At 44.6% G+C, this 16,760-nt stretch overlaps 3 protein-coding genes and 1 pseudogene across 5 annotated transcripts in view; all 4 read right to left on the reverse strand.

The window, feature by feature from the left end:
• Positions 1 to 1,444, reverse strand: part of senp7b (SUMO specific peptidase 7b) — a 67,681-nt gene extending 66,237 nt beyond the window's left edge. For 2 of the 3 annotated variants that reach the window (XM_046381785.1, XM_046381784.1), the window contains exon 1: positions 1,026 to 1,444. The gene's annotated coding sequence lies outside the window, so the exon portion shown is untranslated. The remainder of the gene's footprint in view (positions 1 to 1,025) is intronic. The other variant, XM_046381792.1, reaches the window with a different exon arrangement.
• A 1,459-nt stretch (positions 1,445 to 2,903) lies between these two features.
• LOC124055243 (zinc finger and SCAN domain-containing protein 12-like) lies at positions 2,904 to 4,734 on the reverse strand. The gene is made up of 2 exons (XM_046381871.1): positions 4,475 to 4,734; positions 2,904 to 4,315 (listed from the first exon to the last, which is right to left on the reverse strand). Exons 1-2 carry the CDS (start codon positions 4,644 to 4,646, stop codon positions 3,390 to 3,392), a joined length of 1,098 nt encoding a protein of 365 aa, XP_046237827.1. The 5' UTR covers positions 4,647 to 4,734; the 3' UTR covers positions 2,904 to 3,389.
• A 5,223-nt stretch (positions 4,735 to 9,957) lies between these two features.
• LOC124055242 lies at positions 9,958 to 12,381 on the reverse strand (annotated as a pseudogene).
• A 1,320-nt stretch (positions 12,382 to 13,701) lies between these two features.
• Positions 13,702 to 15,868, reverse strand: LOC124055227 (zinc finger protein OZF-like). The gene is made up of 2 exons (XM_046381849.1): positions 15,397 to 15,868; positions 13,702 to 15,211 (listed from the first exon to the last, which is right to left on the reverse strand). The coding sequence occupies exons 1-2, from the start codon at positions 15,566 to 15,568 to the stop codon at positions 13,866 to 13,868; spliced, it is 1,518 nt and encodes a 505-aa protein (XP_046237805.1). The 5' UTR covers positions 15,569 to 15,868; the 3' UTR covers positions 13,702 to 13,865.
• Positions 15,869 to 16,760: the final 892 nt, after the last annotated feature.

Raw genomic sequence — 16,760 nt, forward strand, 5'->3', positions numbered from 1 at the left:
GCTGCCTGTCACACACACACACACACACACACACACGGTCTGAGGGGTATGAGACACTGAACGCGCCACAGAGAGAAACTAAAGGTGACATCAAACCGTAAACACGCCACAGAGACACGAACATGAACGCAACTTATTCTGTATTAACTGGGGCAGAATTAACACACCGCAGACATTGAACGCATCACACACTTCAGCTCGAGCTTTCAGAATTCAAATCAGTGATGAAAACATTTCCTTGAGTCTGAGTCGAATTTTCAGAGCCTGAACTGGTGATTGACAAGTTCTCCACAAGGTGGCGCCAGAGAGAAACTCGCGTGAAAACAAAATCTTACTGACGTCACAATGTGCGTTTACGCTCACATCCAACCAAAAGAAGGACGTTTCACCTCACATCACTGTTTTCCACAACTGACGAACACACACACACACTCTGCTCACCTTTGACCTTTATCGTACACCACTCACACACCCTTCCACACAGTAATTACTCTGTTTTCCTTCCTCACATGTCAAGCACATGACATCTCAAACGCTGTACTTTTACTCCAGGACATTTTACTGTGAAGTTTGTCACGTTTCAGGTGACAATTCTTTCTGCTGCCGAACGTCTGAGATAAACTGAAGGACGAAGGGCGCCTTTATGTGCTGAGACAAGTGAAGTAAACTCTTTAAAAAGACTCTAACGGGAGACGACAGATGCATCGTCACAGAGCTCGATGGTCTTGGAGAACACGGAGCTGGAGTTTAAAGCAGCCAACGGGAGAGGAAACAGTTCAGAGGAGCTCAAACTACCGGACACACCTGAACCCAGCACGAACCCAAACGGAGCAGATAGAACAAACACACCGACGGGGGACCACAAGAGTACTTCAAGTACATTTTGCTGGTCACACATACTTTAACGAACGTTTTGAATGCAGTGGAATATTTTCACAGTGCGGTATTACTGCTTGTACTGAAGCAAAGGATGTGAATGTTGTCCCAGCCGTTCAAAGTGAGAGGAACAAGTGAAGTGTACACACCTGCTCTGTGTAAGCGGACTTCCGGCTGGAAAACTGCGTCCAGTAGTTTGTGTGACATTTTCACAAAGTCACAGCAGCATCTTTTCCTCCACACACTCCGTTAAAACCAGTTTGGTCACTCCGACGTGCTGCCAAATCCCGTCCGCCTCCGTCTGTTTCCAGCTAGCAGGCTAAGTTAGCTTCATTAGCTTCGTAGGACACCAGCAGGTAATTCAGAAGTTGAAAGCAGGCATCGCCTGTGGCAGTCTGAGGTTCTGGAGGTTCTGCTTCCTCTTTGTGGGGAACCAGGACTGAGGAACAGAGTGGAGGACCCCGCCTCCCGGGGATCTCAGGCCGCAGTCTGCCTCATAACAAACCAACGTGTCCAAAGCGACACACGCTGCCGCTTGGGTCCATCTTTCAGTGCTGATCTGTGGTTCATTAGACGGTCAGTTAGCACCGCCCAGTGGACACACAGTGGAACTACACCACGTACACCGCGTTAGGAGAGAGAAAACCTTCGCACACGCTGCAAAAAGATGGCATTTATTTTAAATATCTGTTGCAAAAACCCTGAACTCATAAAATCGTCGTGAAACTGTAAGAGCTTCACATCAAATAAATGTGAAGTCTCTTTCCAAAGGCAAAACAGTAAAACTTCATCATGAGATGTTTGTTTTCTGCTTCCTAATTTTTTTTTCTTTAACCTTGTTTAGAATAAAGCACAGAACAGAATTACAGTAAATGAATAAAGTTAACTGTCTTTCCACAGTCTCTCGTGAAAACAACAACATCCGGTTCTTTGAGTCGAATCTTTGAGGTGAACGACGGACACATTTGAATATAATTGATAGTTCGAGTGCATCGAATGCTGTGTGCACAGGCATGTGCAGACTGTTCACCCATCAGTTAAGTTAGAGAAGAACAGCTGTTCATGAAGGTGTCAGTGTGTCTCCTGCAGCTGTTGATGCTCCTACAATGTCTGCAGCATCACCCAGTACGACACCACAGCCACCAAGACCTGCAGCCCGGAGCGCCATGAGCCAGTGACTGCAAAAGGCTATGAGCCAGTGACTGCAAAAGGCTATGAGCCAGTGACTGCAAAAGGCTATGAGCCAGTGACTGCAAAAGGCTATGAGCCAGTGACTACAAAAGGCCATGAGCCAGTTACTGCAAAAGGCTATGAGCCAGTGACTGCAAAAGGCTATGAACCAGTAAAACAAAACGAAACTGATGACGAACTGGCTAAAAAGACTGCATGAGAGCTGTGTTTTTGCACATTTTAATGTATCTGTTGTTACCCGGATGCTGCTTTTTTGTTTTGCACATTTTAATTTATATTTTGTTGTGTAGTTTTGTTGATGTCATGTTGCTTCACTATAACACAAAAAGTGTGTGTGGGGTTTTTTTTAGTAGTTGCTTTGTACTTTTATACTTTAAAGTATTTTTTGTACCTCCCTCTGTTTCCAGCTAGCAGGCTAAGTCGGCTTCATTAGCTTCGTAGGAAAAGGGAGAAATTTCAGATGTTCCACTTCCGACAGTTTCCTGTTAGCAAGCTACGCTAACTCTCTTGCCAGTAAATCGCAGGGCCAACACAAAGACAGACAACCACACACTCTCACCTCAGGGCAGGTGGAGCAGCCAATCAACCGGAGTACCCCGAGAAAACGCAAACTCCATATAGAAGGGCAGAGACCAGGATTTGAACATGGAACCCACTTGCTATGAGGTGACAGTGCTAACCACCGCACCACCGTGTAGATATATACTACATAGTATTCCTATATACACTGGTATACCTGGTAGGATCAGAGTACTCTTACACATGTGTGCACTGACTGCTTAATACCTGATGATTATTTACACTGGAGTCGTTTACAAAAGAGTCCAACTGCATCATTTCAGCAAAATATGTTTATTATTATAAATATGGACACTTAGTATAAAGGAACATTTGACTTCAGTTTAAGCAGCAGTTGTTTTCTGTGCTGTTGGATCGTTCAGTCGGTCAGCATAACTCAGGTACTGTGAACTTGTACGGAACATTTAAATGTGAAATAGTTTGCATGTTTATTCTTTTCTTTTGTAATATTCACAATGTATTCCCTCTGTGATGAGCAGTTCACACATCGACCACAGAGTTCAGTTTAACCTTCCACCACCAGGTGGCACCAAACTGTTGCTGTGCTGCAGCTTGGCTGAGCTCATTTTGAACAATTTTAGAGCTAAAGATTAATTTCATTCTGAATTCATCTGCTGATTATTGACTGTTTGGATAAAACAGAAAAGATCAAAGAAAAACAAAATTAGATAAATCAGCTTCCCAAACTGTAAAAAACAAAAAATCAGCAGAGCAACTTGACATGACGGGCATGAGAGATCATCTCAGAGAGGCTTCTCTCCTGTGTGGACCGTCAGGTGCTGTCTCAGATTTCCATGGAGTGCAAATTCTTTACCACAAACTGAGCAGCAGAAAGGTTTCTCTCCAGTGTGGACTCTCATGTGCCTCACAACATCTCCTCTCCACTGAAAGGTTTTCTGACAAACTGAGCAGCTAAAAAGTTTTTCTCCTGAATGAAGTCTCATGTGCTCCATTAACTTGTCCTTCCTGTGGAATCTTTTACTACAAACTGAGCAGCTGAAAGGTTTCTCTCCTGTGTGGATCTTCATGTGCCTCACAGCATCGACTCTGCGCTGAAAAGTTTTCTTACAAACTGAGCAGCTGAAATGTTTTCCTTTTGAATGAAGCCTCATGTGAGTCATGAAGGATTTCTTCCTGAGGTATCTTTTACCACAATCTGAGCAGCTAAATGGTTTCTCTCCTGTTTGGAGTCCATTGTGTTTCTGCTGATGTCCTTCATTGTCCTGCAGAGGGTTTAAACCTGACCGAGGTTCTCTGCTGTCCTCCCAGTCACAGCTGTCATCAGTCTCACAGTCAGAGGAGGTTGAACTCTTGTGGTCAGTATCTGGTTGGGTATCTGGATCTGAGCTCCTGGCTGGTTCTGGTCCTCCACAGTCCTCTCCATCAGCTTCTGTTTTCATCTCTTCAGTCTGTCTTTGATGAAGCTGAGAGGACTGAGGTTTCTCTTCATCGTCTTCTTCACTCTTCACAGAGACAGGAGTGAACGTGGCCTCCATGACATCAGCCTCCTCCGGCCCTCGAAGCTGCTCTCCCTCCTGACCGGTCCACAGTTCCTCCTGTTCCTCTTTAATGTGTGGCAGCTCTGGTGGATCCTCCTGGACCAGACTGGGGCTCCAGTCCTGCCGCTCAGGGGGATCCTCTCCTTCACTCACCGACCGCAGCTCCACGTCTGTGGACAAAAATCAAACACATACGCGCGTCACTTCCCACCTACTTTGCAGTTTTACCTGTGTGTGTGTGTGTGTTTTATCTCTGGAGAATCTTGTGTGTGTGAATATTCGACCACCCCAGCAGTTTAAAGTGAGAGGAACAAGTGAAGTGGACAAACCGGCTCTGTGTAAGCGGACTTCAGGCTGGAGAACAGCGTCCAGTAGTTTGCGTTGTCGACAAACTTCCTCCTCGTAGTCTGCTATCGTTCTTTCAAACAGCTCAAAAATCTCTTCAGCGGCCAAAGTGAGTCGCTGGTTGACAAAAGCTCTCAGCGTTTGGACTTTAGACATTTTTACAAACTCACAGCACCAACTTTTCCTCCAGAGAAACAGATCCCGTTCACCTCCGTCTCTTTCCAGATAGCAGGCTAACTTAGCGCCATTAGCTTCGTAGGACACCGGGAGAAATTTCAGATGTTCCACTTCCGGCTGTTTCCTGTTAGCAAGCTACGCTAACTCCCTTTAGCAATGTCGGCTAACGTGAGCTGAGTCTGCGGTGAAACATCCCGAAAGTTTACGCAACTCGACTTAAACACGTTTATCCACACATACAAAATATGTCGGTTCACTCTGACTCTTTGTAACAAATTTGTTAAGTAAATAAGTTAGCATGTTAGCCACAGGAAGTACATTTATTTCCGGTCAACATCTGTGCTTTTCAAATTAAAAGTGCCAAGCTTTTCTTTAAAGGTCCAGTTGTCTTTGTTCAGAATTAACATTAGTAGAAATACCCAGATGCTTGAAGTATAAATACAAAGGTCAGAAAGTAGAGTAAAAGTGAACAGTACAGAAGCACAATGTCAGCAAAATGTATTAATTATTACACAAATTAATGTGTGATACATCAAGACAGACAACTGAAACTACACAGTTATACTGCATAGTATTCCTATATACACTGTTATACCTGGTAGGATCTTCGAGAGACAAGGTTTGACCATCCAGTGTGGCTCTGAATGCTCTCTTCTCCTTTTCAGCTTTGTTTTGTTGTTGAGTTATGTCAAGCCCATTGCTCGACACAGAAGCTTCTATGTCCTTCCTCTTCTGACTCAACAACTGCAACACCTTTCTCACCTGGAGAAACCAAACTACTGAAGTCGTTAACTGTTTCCATGAAGAGGAGTAAGTTAGAAGCTGAGTTGTTGCATCTGATGCATCTTTGAGGATCACAGTGTTTACTATGGCCTCTCCTTTGACCTCTGGGTCATCACTGCTGACAGAAGGGGAGGCTTTTTTGGCATTTGGTGCAGCAGACACACACAAGAAAAGAGAATAAAAATCGATAAATAGTGAGATGTAAAAAGTCCGTATACATAGTATACATATACATACATCTGTAAAAACAACGGTGGATGTAAACATTTGCAGATGGCCGTGCATTTTTATAAAGTGCAGACTGATGACGTGCAAGGGAGCTGGATGTGTAAAGAGAGTGTGCGTGTGTGTGTGTGTGTGTGTGTGTGTGTGTGTGTGTGTGAGTGAGTGTGAGAGAGAGGGGAAGAGAGAGCAAAAGAAAGTGTGTGTGGGTGTGTGTGTGTGTGTGGGGGGGGGTGTCAGTGCTTTTTGTGGTGAGAGGTTTTGGTCCAAGAGCACCGCAGCTTCCTGCCAGAGGGGAGCACCTCAAAGAGTTTGTGTCCAGGGTGAGAACAATCTTTTTTGATCTCCTCAGGATCCTGGAGGTGTACAGACGCTGCAGTCTGCCAAGGTCCTTAGCAGTGGCAGCAGCATACCAGATGCTGATGGAGGAGGTGAGAATGGACTGCATGATGGAGGTGTAGAAGTTCACCATCATTGCCTTTGGCAGTTTGAACTGCTTCAGCTGCCTCAAGAATAACATCCTCTGCTGTGCTTTTTTGATGAGAGTGCTGATGTTCAGCTCCCATTTGAGGTCCTGTGTGATGGTGTGATCGTCCGGTCCGGCTGCTTTGCGGGGGTTTTGCTTTTTGAACAGCGTGTTCACGTCTCTCTCTGTGATAGAGAGAGCCGCACCATTAGTGGGGGGTTGGGTGGGCAGAGAACCTGGGGGAACAGGTTGAGGTGTCAGGGCTCCTGCTGAGGCTGGGGTGGGGAGGTGAACGTGTCAGGATGGACCAATTGTCTTTCAGAGTGGCAGTAATGGTCGTTCAGCTCATTTGTTAGGCGCATGCAGTTAATGGAGTGGGGGGCCTCGGGACAGTAGTTGGTTATCTGTCTGAGCCCTCTCCAAACAGAAGCAGAGTCGTTGGCTGAGAACTGGTGTTCCAGTTTCTCAGAGTACCGTCGTTTAGCATTTCTCACCGCCTTGCTAAAGCAGTACTTTGACTCCTTGTACCTCTCTTTGTCCCCACTCCTAAACCCCTCCTCCTTGAGCCTCCTTAGCCGCTTGAGTTCAGCAGAGAACCAGGGTTTATCATTGCTGTAACACACCCTGGTGCATGATGGGATACAGCTGTCTTCACAGAAGCTGGTGTAGGAGGTCACCACCTCTGTGTACTCCTTCAGATTGTTGGTAGCCATCCTGAACACGTCCCGGTCAGTACAGTCCAAACATGCCTGCAATACCTCAATGGCTCCACTGCTCCACTGTTTAGATTAGATCTTCTCGCCACCCGACCCACTGCTGCTGGTAACTTTGAGGGACGCGCTCGTCCCAACTGTAGCTCAGCCTACAAAGGTGTTGCAACATCAACCTGGCAGGTAAGGTAAAGCAAACCAAAAATCCAATGGGGTCATACACTGACCTTACGACAGACAAAACACGCTTTCTTGTGAATGGTCTTTCTTGAATTGCTATCTTGAACCTGAGGGTGTCGGTTTCTACACATCACTGCAACCCCAGTGTTCTCTCAACAGGGAGAGTGTCTCTGTCAAATCCAGTTCTTTTAGCTCCTTCGCCCGTTTTTCCACTTCAATGGATTCCAGCACTGACCTGTTGTTGTTTGTTGATTTATCAGGTAAGTTTTTCTCCTTTTGCTTTGGGTCACAGGTTTAGAACTGACAACTACCACAAAAGTTGCAAAACTACTTCCTTTTCCCTTGATGCATACCTGTGAGACTTTGTTTGCATTTTTATGATTTGGTGATGAGATGGCTATGTCCTGAATGCTTCCAAAAAGTGAATTAGAAGCAATAGACACTTGTCTGTCAGTGAATCTTACAATATCACTGAAGCCTCCTTGACAGCAGTGCTTTTCCTGCAGCTCGTAAGCAGTGTTTCCAAGGTAGCTTCAGGATAATTTCACGCTTGTTGGATGGCATGTTCATCTCTGACATCCTCCACAGAGAAACAATGAAAAAGCTTGCAAAACCTTCATGTCCTTGGATTTTACTGGTGGCCATTCCAGAGCTTTCTCCATGTATGCACTGACTACTTTTTGCTCATTTGCTCATTTGACTTTGATATCCCCTGTCGGGTGGCATGTGTTGACAGCTCTTAACCAGTTCTCTTGGTTGTCCTTTTATATATTGCTCCAAGAAGTACAGGCAGTCTATCCGAGAGACTTGCTTGGTTTTGGATTCAGAACACGAACCCTTGGTTCACCATGTGCGTTTTCCTTGGATTGTGCACCCATTGACATGGCAGCTTTGCTGCCTCCTATTGATGGATGATGGAACTGATGGTTTGAATGGTTGAACTGTGCCTCCATTGGCATTGCAGCCTTGCTGCCTCTTGATGGTGGAATATGGAAGTGATACCTCTAACTTTGTGGAACCAATTTTATCGCAGAGGGTCTGAGAGATGATTTACGTTTTGACCTTTCCAGATACAAATTCATTCTATTTGAATGGGCTCTGGAGCTCTGACCATCAGATTCTCTGTACTTCAGGACAGTAACTTTAGCAGTGTGGGCAGAAATGTGATTTTGCAATTTAAGAAGCTCCCTTTTCTGGACTGATTTGCTCCTCCTGAGCTTCCAATTCATGTTTTTCTTTGAAGGCAGCTGCCATAGCAAGGACAGAGGCCTGTGCTTTTAGACATGCAGAAGAGGCTGAAGACCTTGAAGACCTGTGGCTGGAGCAGCCAGCTGATGAACATGTTTTACGACCAACATTAGAAACGCTGTTGTAGTATCTGGAGATTAGTATGCTTGATGTCCTTTGGGAATCTTAAGATTAGTATGGTTGATGATTTCCTGGGGTCAATATGTCTCAAGTCCTGATGAGAGAAGGGCCCCAAGTCCCAAGGGTATACAGCATACAGGAAGAGGGTCTTCTTTTCACCCTCTTTCTGTTTCAACATAGAACTGAGGGTTAGTTGATGAATGACAGACATTTTATCTCTTGTCCATGTAAACCACCAAGTGGTTAAAGATGATTCGGCAGAGTGATCCATGTTGGCTGGGATCGTCTCACATGCACCTGCTTAATCTGATGCTGAGCTTCTTGTGATAAACTTGTCAGCGGAGATCTCTTTCAACATCTTCAATCATCGCTATCCGAAACACAACACTGTCACCAGGAGCAATCCCATCAGTGACCACAGCTGTTTGGAGCATGTTCGTCACTGACCACAGCAACAGCAGCACCATTATTATCTTCAACATAATCATCATCATCATCTTGCTCCCTCTCATCAAGCAACCACTCTTCAGTTTTTTGTATTATTTCTTTATTATTTTTCATTCGGGTTTCAAACCATTCGTCTTGTTTTAATATTTCATCCTCATATTGGTTTCAATGATTGATGCAATTTTGGTTTCCACACACAGTTTGAAGAACACGTCACGTATTGCCTGCACCTCAGACACATTTTCCTTTGAAGTCATTAGTTGCTCAACTTCTTCGGTTAATTTATGACGTTTCTTTATTCTGAGACTTGTGATATTAACTTTAACAGTGAGTTTAACCAGTCTTTTATCACATGCATTTTCCTTTTCACTTTGATTGACAGCTGCAGCCACGTCACCCATTTTGACGGATTTAAAGGCCAAAGGCTTTATTTAAGAAGATAAGAATAGAAGAAGAATCAGCTTTATTGACAGTATATATATTTTTACACGCACACACTGAATTGGTCTTCTGCATTTGACCCATCCTTAGTTGAACACACACATGCAACAACCGGCAAATTACATGCAGTGAAACACACACAGGAGCAGTGGGCAGCATCAAGCGCCCGGGGAGCATTTTGGGGGTTAAGTGCCTTGCTCAAGGGCACATCAGCCGGCTAATGAAGGGGGGGGAGCATTTGTCGCATTAATCACTCCATAATAACTCCATTAATCACCACACCCAAATTTTTCCTGCCTGTCCGGTGGGGGAATCGAACGAGTCACCCTCCCATAACAAGCTGCTTCTCCAACATCGAGGCCACGGCTGTCCCCAAATTATTTTGAATTGTAGCAGGATTTACCTGTATCCTCTTGTGAGGAGGCCGATCTCTTCCAGGCAGCTTAACAATTCCCAATCAGTCGGACTATGATTCTTCGTCACTGCTTTCGCCCAGGCTAACATTTGAATTCAATCAAGTAGAATCATCTGGCATGGAGTAGGGTGGAGTGCAGCAGGAGGCAAGTTCTTCACCGAAATGTAATGGCAATATAGCTACAAAACACCGCTCAAGGGGAATGTGAAGACATTTCCAGCTCATCGTGGTGTGTAAAAACGAGGTCCTCCATGGGTGTGTGTTTAACACTTTATTAACTTGCAAATCTTGAAAAAGCACCTACAAAAAGCCGGTTGCCAAAACACTTACAATGAGCTTGTACAAAAGGAAAAAATCCTAAGCTTGCGACACAAAATCCATTCTGACGACGCACACACAAGCACAGTTGAAAAACTGTGTGGCTTCCCCTGATCCTCATTCCCCACTGACTGATCAGCAGGGTCTCCCTTATCGAACCAATGTGTGACTGATTACCACCTACGCCCACAGGTGTGCAGGTAACTGATAGGAACCATAGTGCCTCACCAACCACACGCCCACACTCATACACACAAACATACACAAATGTAAACTGGCTACAACATTTATTCTTTTCTTTTGTAATATTCACAATGTATTCCCTCTGTGATGAGCAGCTCACACATCGACCACAGAGTTCAGTTTAACCTTCCACCACCAGGTGGCACCAAACTGTTGCTGTGCTGCAGCTTGGCTGAGCTCATTTTCAACTATTTTAGAGCTAAAGATTAATTTCATTCTGGATTCATCTGCTTGACTGTTTGGATAAAACAGAAAAGATCAAAACAAAATTAGATAAATCAGCTCCCCAAACTGTAAAAAACAAAAAATCAGCAGAGCAACTTGACATGACGGGCATGAGAGATCATCTCAGAGGTATGAAACACATAAACACACTGAAATAAACGCTGTGACAACAAAGAAGAGCATGTGGGACCCGTTAGAAGTCAAACTTGTTCAGTGTTTAATCACATCCTGCTGGAACAAAGTGGCTCGACGAGCAGCTCTGCAGCTTCATTTACTCCTGCTGCTCTCACCGACACACTTGTGATGTTTCAAAGTATGACGCTGAGTGAATCTTTTATCACAGATGCTGCAACTGAAAGGTTTCTCTCCTGTGTGGATTCTCATGTGCTTTGTTAACAAGTTCTTCTGAAGGAATCTTTCATGACAAACTGAGCAGCTGAAATATTTTCCTTCTGAATGAAGCCTCATGTGATCCGTTAACGATTTCTTGCTGAGGTATCTTCTACCACAAACTGAGCAGCTAAATGGTTTCTCTCCTGTGTGGACTCTCATGTGTGTCACAACATCTCCTCTCCACTGAAAAGCTTTTTGACAAACAGAGCAGCTGAAACGTTTTTCTCCTGAATGAAGTCTCATGTGCTCCATTAACTTGTCCTTCCTGTGGAATCTTTTACTACAAACTGAGCAGCTAAAAGGTTTCTCTCCTGTGTGGATCTTCATGTGCCTCGCAACATTTACTTTGCGCTGAAAAGTTTTTTGACAAACTGAGCAGCTGAAACGTTTTCCTTCTGAATGAAGCCTCATGTGATACATTAACAAGTTCTTCCTGTGGTATCTTGCACCACAAACTGAGCAGCTAAATGGTTTCTCTCCTGTTTGGAGTCCATTGTGTTTCTGCTGATGTCCTTCATTGTCCTGCAGAGGGTTTAAACCTGACCGAGGTTCTCTGCTGTCCTCCCAGTCACAGCTGTCATCAGTCTCACAGTCAGAGGAGGTTGAACTCTTGTGGTCAGTATCTGGTTGGGTATCTGGATCTGAGCTCCTGGCTGGTTCTGGTCCTCCACAGTCCTCTCCATCAGCTTCTGTTTTCATCTCTTCAGTCTGTCTTTGATGAAGCTGAGAGGACTGAGGTTTCTCTTCATCGTCTTCTTCACTCTTCACAGAGACAGGAGTGAACGTGGCCTCCATGACATCAGCCTCCTCCGGCCCTCGAAGCTGCTCTCCCTCCTGACCGGTCCACAGTTCCTCCTGTTCCTCTTTAATGTGTGGCAGCTCTGGTGGATCCTCCTGGACCAGACTGGGGCTCCAGTCCTGCCGCTCAGGGGGATCCTCTCCTTCACTCACCGACCGCAGCTCCACGTCTGTGGACAAAAATCAAACACATACGCGCGTGAGAATCTTGTGTGTGTGAATATTCGACCACCCCAGCAGTTTAAAGTGAGAGGAACAAGTGAAGTGGACAAACCGGCTCTGTGTAAGCGGACTTCAGGCTGGAGAACAGCGTCCAGTAGTTTGCGTTGTCGACAAACTTCCTCCTCGTAGTCTGCTATCGTTCTTTCAAACAGCTCAAAAATCTCTTCAGCGGCCAAAGTGAGTCGCTGGTTGACAAAAGCTCTCAGCGTTTGGACTTTAGACATTTTTACAAACTCACAGCACCAACTTTTCCTCCAGAGAAACAGATCCCGTTCACCTCCGTCTCTTTCCAGCTAGCAGGCTAACTTAGCGCCATTAGCTTCGTAGGACACCGGGAGAAATTTCAGATGTTCCACTTCCGGCTGTTTCCTGTTAGCAAGCTACGCTAACTCCCTTTAGCAATGTCGGCTAACGTGAGCTGAGTCTGCGGTGAAACATCCCGAAAGTTGACGCAACTCCACTTAAACACGTTTATCCACACATACAAAATATGTCGGTTCACTCTGACTCTTTGTAACAAATTTGTTAAGTAAATAAGTTAGCATGTTAGCTAAGTACATTTAGTTCCGGTCAACATCTGTGCTTTTCAAATTAAAAGTGCTAAGCTTTTCTTTAAAGGTCCAGTTGTCTTTGTTCAGAATTAACATTGGTAGAAATACCCAGATGCTTGAAGTATAAATACAAATGCTAGAAAGCAGAGTAAAAGTGAACAGTACAGAAGCACAACGTAGCAAAATGTATTAATTATTACACAAATTAATGTGTTATACATCAAGACAGACAACTCAAACTACACAATTATACTACATAGTATTCCTATATACACTGTTATACCTGGTAGGATCAGAGTACTCTTACACATGTGTGCACTGACTGCTTGACTTTCCACTGACAACTTAATACCTTATGATTATTTACACTGGAGTCGTTTACAAAAGAGTCCAACTGCATCATTTCAGCAAAATATGTTTATTATTATAAATATGGACACTTCGTATAAAAGAACATTTGACTTCAGTTTAAGCAGCAGTTGTTTTCTGTGCTGTTGGATCGTTCAGTCTGTCAGCATAACTCAGGTACTGTGAACTTGTACGGAACATTTAAATGTGAAATAGTTTGCATGTTTATTCTTTTCTTTTGTAATATTCACAATGTTGGTGCAGAGAGAACAACCTCTGCATCAACGTGAAAAAGACCAAGGAGATGATCGTGGACTTCAGAAGGGTCAGACATCTCCCCCTTCCTCCACTGTACATCGGAGGGACAGCGGTGGAAGTGGTCTCCAGTTTCAGGTACCTGGGCGTCCACATAACGGACGACCTCACCTGGAGCAACAACACTTCCTGCCTCATCAGGAAGGCACACCAGCGCCTCTACTTCCTCAGGAGGCTGAGGCGTGCCGGACTGGGTAGTTCGGTCCTCACATCCTTCTACAGATGTGTGGTGGAGAGCCTCCTGTGCTCCTGCATCACTGTGTGACACAGCAGCTGCTCTGCAGCAGAGAAGAAGGCTCTGCAGAGGGTGGTGAAAGTGGGACACAGCCTATCCACCACCACAGACATTTACACCTCCAGGTGCAGGAAAAGGGCCTCCTGCATCATGAAGGACCCCACCCACCCCTCACACAAACTGTTTGCCCCTCTCCCCTCAGGCAGGAGGCTGCGGAGCATCAAGAGCAGGACCACCAGACTGAGGAACAGCTTCTTCCCAGAAGCTGTGAGACTGTTGAACTCTGGAGGTCCTCTGTAGCCCCTGCTGCCAAACTCACACTTCACACACCAACAAACACACAAACAACCACCCATGGAACATTTTGCACAATGCAGCATTTGTACAGACTTAAACTACTCATGTTCCATTGCACTACGGTCATTTTGCACTACCCTGTCAGCCATTTGCACTACTGTTTATACTGTTTACACTGATGTTACACTGAACAAAGTGGCTCGACGAGCAGCTCTGCAGCTTCATTTACTCCTGCTGCTCTCACCGACACACTTGTGTTGTTTTAAATTACAAAGCTGAATGAATCTTTTACCACAGGCAGAACAGCTGAAAGGTTTCTCTCCTGTGTGGATCCTCATGTGTTTTGTCAGATTTGCCTTTTGTGTGAATGTTTTACCACAAACAGAACAACTAAACGGCTTCTCCCCTGTGTGGATTCTCATGTGATAGGATAAATTGCCGCTGGATTTGAAACTTGCTTTACAAACTGAGCAGCTGAAAGGTTTCTCTCCTGTGTGGATTCTCATGTGTTGTGTCAGATTTGTCTTTTGTGCAAAACTTTTACCACAGATGGAGCAACCAAAGGGCTTTTCCCCAGTGTGAATTCTCATGTGGTCTCTCAAATGCCCCTTCAGTGAAAATTTTCTTCTACAGACAGAACAACTGAAGGGCGTTTCTCCTGTGTGGACTCTCATGTGACTGAGAAGATTTCCTTTCCACCGAAAACTTGCTTTACAAACTGAGCAGCAGAAATGTTTTTCTCCTGAATGAACTCTCATGTGTTCCGTTAACGAGTTCTTCTGGAGGAATCTTTTACCACAAACTGAGCAACTGAAAGGCATCTCTCCAGTGTGGGCTTTCATGTGGTCTCTCAAATGTCCCTTTTGTGAAAATTTTCGTCGACAGACAAAGCAAGTGAAAGGTTTTTCCCCCGTGTGGACTCTCATGTGCCTCACAACATGCCCACTACGCTGAAAAGTTTTTGGACAAACTGAGCAGCTGAAATATTTTCCTTCTGAATGAAGCCTCATGTGATCTGTTAACGATTTCTTCCTGTTGTATCTTTTACCACAAACTGAGCAGCTAAATGGTTTCTCTCCTGTTTGGAGTCCATTGTGTTTCTGCTGATGTCCTTCATTGTCCTGCAGAGGGTTTAAACCTGACCGAGGTTCTCTGCTGTCCTCCCAGTCACAGCTGTCATCAGTCTCACAGTCAGAGGAGGTTGAACTCTTGTGGTCAGTATCTGGTTGGGTATCTGGATCTGAGCTCCTGGCTGGTTCTGGTCCTCCACAGTCCTCTCCATCAGCTTCTGTTTTCATCTCTTCAGTCTGTCTTTGATGAAGCTGAGAGGACTGAGGTTTCTCTTCATCGTCTTCTTCACTCTTCACAGAGACAGGAGTGAACGTGGCCTCCATGACATCAGCCTCCTCCGGCCCTCGAAGCTGCTCTCCCTCCTGACCGGTCCACAGTTCCTCCTGTTCCTCTTTAATGTGTGGCAGCTCTGGTGGATCCTCCTGGACCAGACTGGGGCTCCAGTCCTGCCGCTCAGGGGGATCCTCTCCTTCACTCACCGACCGCAGCTCCACGTCTGTGGACAAAAATCAAACACATACGCGCGTCACTTCCCACCTACTTTGCAGTTTTACCTGTGTGTGTGTGTGTGTGTGTGTGTGTGTGTGTGTGTGTGTGTTTTATCTCTGGAGAATCTTGTGTGTGTGAATATTCGACCACCCCAGCAGTTTAAAGTGAGAGGAACAAGTGAAGTGGACAAACCGGCTCTGTGTAAGCGGACTTCAGGCTGGAGAACAGCGTCCAGTAGTTTGCGTTGTCGACAAACTTCCTCCTCGTAGTCTGCTATCGTTCTTTCAAACAGCTCAAAAATCTCTTCAGCGGCCAAAGTGAGTCGCTGGTTGACAAAAGCTCTCAGCGTTTGGACTTTAGACATTTTTACAAACTCACAGCACCAACTTTTCCTCCAGAGAAACAGATCCCGTTCACCTCCGTCTCTTTCCAGCTAGCAGGCTAACTTAGCGCCATTAGCTTCGTAGGACACCGGGAGAAATTTCAGATGTTCCACTTCCGGCTGTTTCCTGTCAGCAAGCTACGCTAACTCCCTTTAGCAATGTCGGCTAACGTGAGCTGAGTCTGCGGTGAAACATCCCGCAAGTTGACGCAACTCGACTTAAACACGTTTATCCACACATACAAAATATGTCGGTTCACTCTGACTATTTGTAACAAATTTGTTAAGTAAATAAGTTAGCATGTTAGCCACAGGAAGTACATTTAGTTCCGGTCCACATCTGTGCTTTTCAAATTAAAAGTGCTAAGCTTCTTTTTAAAGGTCCACTTTTCTTTGTTCGGAATTAACATTAGTAGAAATACCCACATCCTTGAAGTATAAATACAAAGGCCAGAAAGTAAAGTACAAAACAATACAGAAGCACAATGTCAGCAAAATGTATAAATTATTACACAAATTAATGTGTTTTACATCAAGACAGACAACTCGAACTACACAATTATACTACATAGTATTCCTATATTCACTGTTATACCTGGTAGGATCAGAGTACTCTTACACATGTGTGCACTGACTGCTTGACTTTCCACTGACAACTTAATACCTTATGATTATTTACACTGGAGTCGTTTACAAAAGAGTCCAACTGCATCATTTCAGCAAAATATGTTTATTATTATAAATACGGACACTTAGTATAAAGGAACATTTGACTTCAGTTTAAGCAGCAGTTGTTTTCTGTGCTGTTGGATCGTTCAGTCGGTCAGCATAACTCAGGTACTGTGAACTTGTACGGAACATTTAAATGTGAAATAGTTTGCATGTTTATTCTTTTCTTTTGTAATATTCACAATGTATTCCCTCTGTGATGAGCAGCTCACACATCGACCACAGAGTTCAGTTTAACCTTCCACCACCAGGTGGCACCAAACTGTTGCTGTGCTGCAGCTTGGCTGAGCTCATTTTGAACAATTTTGAAGCTAAAAATTATTTTCATTCTGGATTCATCTGCTGATTATTGACTGTTTGGATAAAACAGAAAAGATCAAAGAAAAACAAAATTAGATAAATCAGCTCCCCAAACTGTAAAAAACAAAAAATCAGCAGAGCAACT

Source organism: Scatophagus argus, chromosome 24, assembly GCF_020382885.2.
Source record: "Scatophagus argus isolate fScaArg1 chromosome 24, fScaArg1.pri, whole genome shotgun sequence".
Classification (NCBI taxonomy): domain Eukaryota; kingdom Metazoa; phylum Chordata; class Actinopteri; family Scatophagidae; genus Scatophagus; species Scatophagus argus.

Bases quoted from the DNA above. Each gene is read 5' to 3' on its own strand.
- LOC124055243 (XM_046381871.1), bottom strand. From the start codon at position 4,646: ATGTCTAAAGTCCAAACGCTGAGAGCTTTTGTCAACCAGCGACTCACT. The intron at 4,316-4,474 runs GTTTGTCCACTT...TTTTGTCCACAG, and splicing joins AGTCCGCTTACACAGAGCCG to ACGTGGAGCTGCGGTCGGTG.
- LOC124055227 (XM_046381849.1), bottom strand. From the start codon at position 15,568: ATGTCTAAAGTCCAAACGCTGAGAGCTTTTGTCAACCAGCGACTCACT. The intron at 15,212-15,396 runs GTTTGTCCACTT...TTTTGTCCACAG, and splicing joins AGTCCGCTTACACAGAGCCG to ACGTGGAGCTGCGGTCGGTG.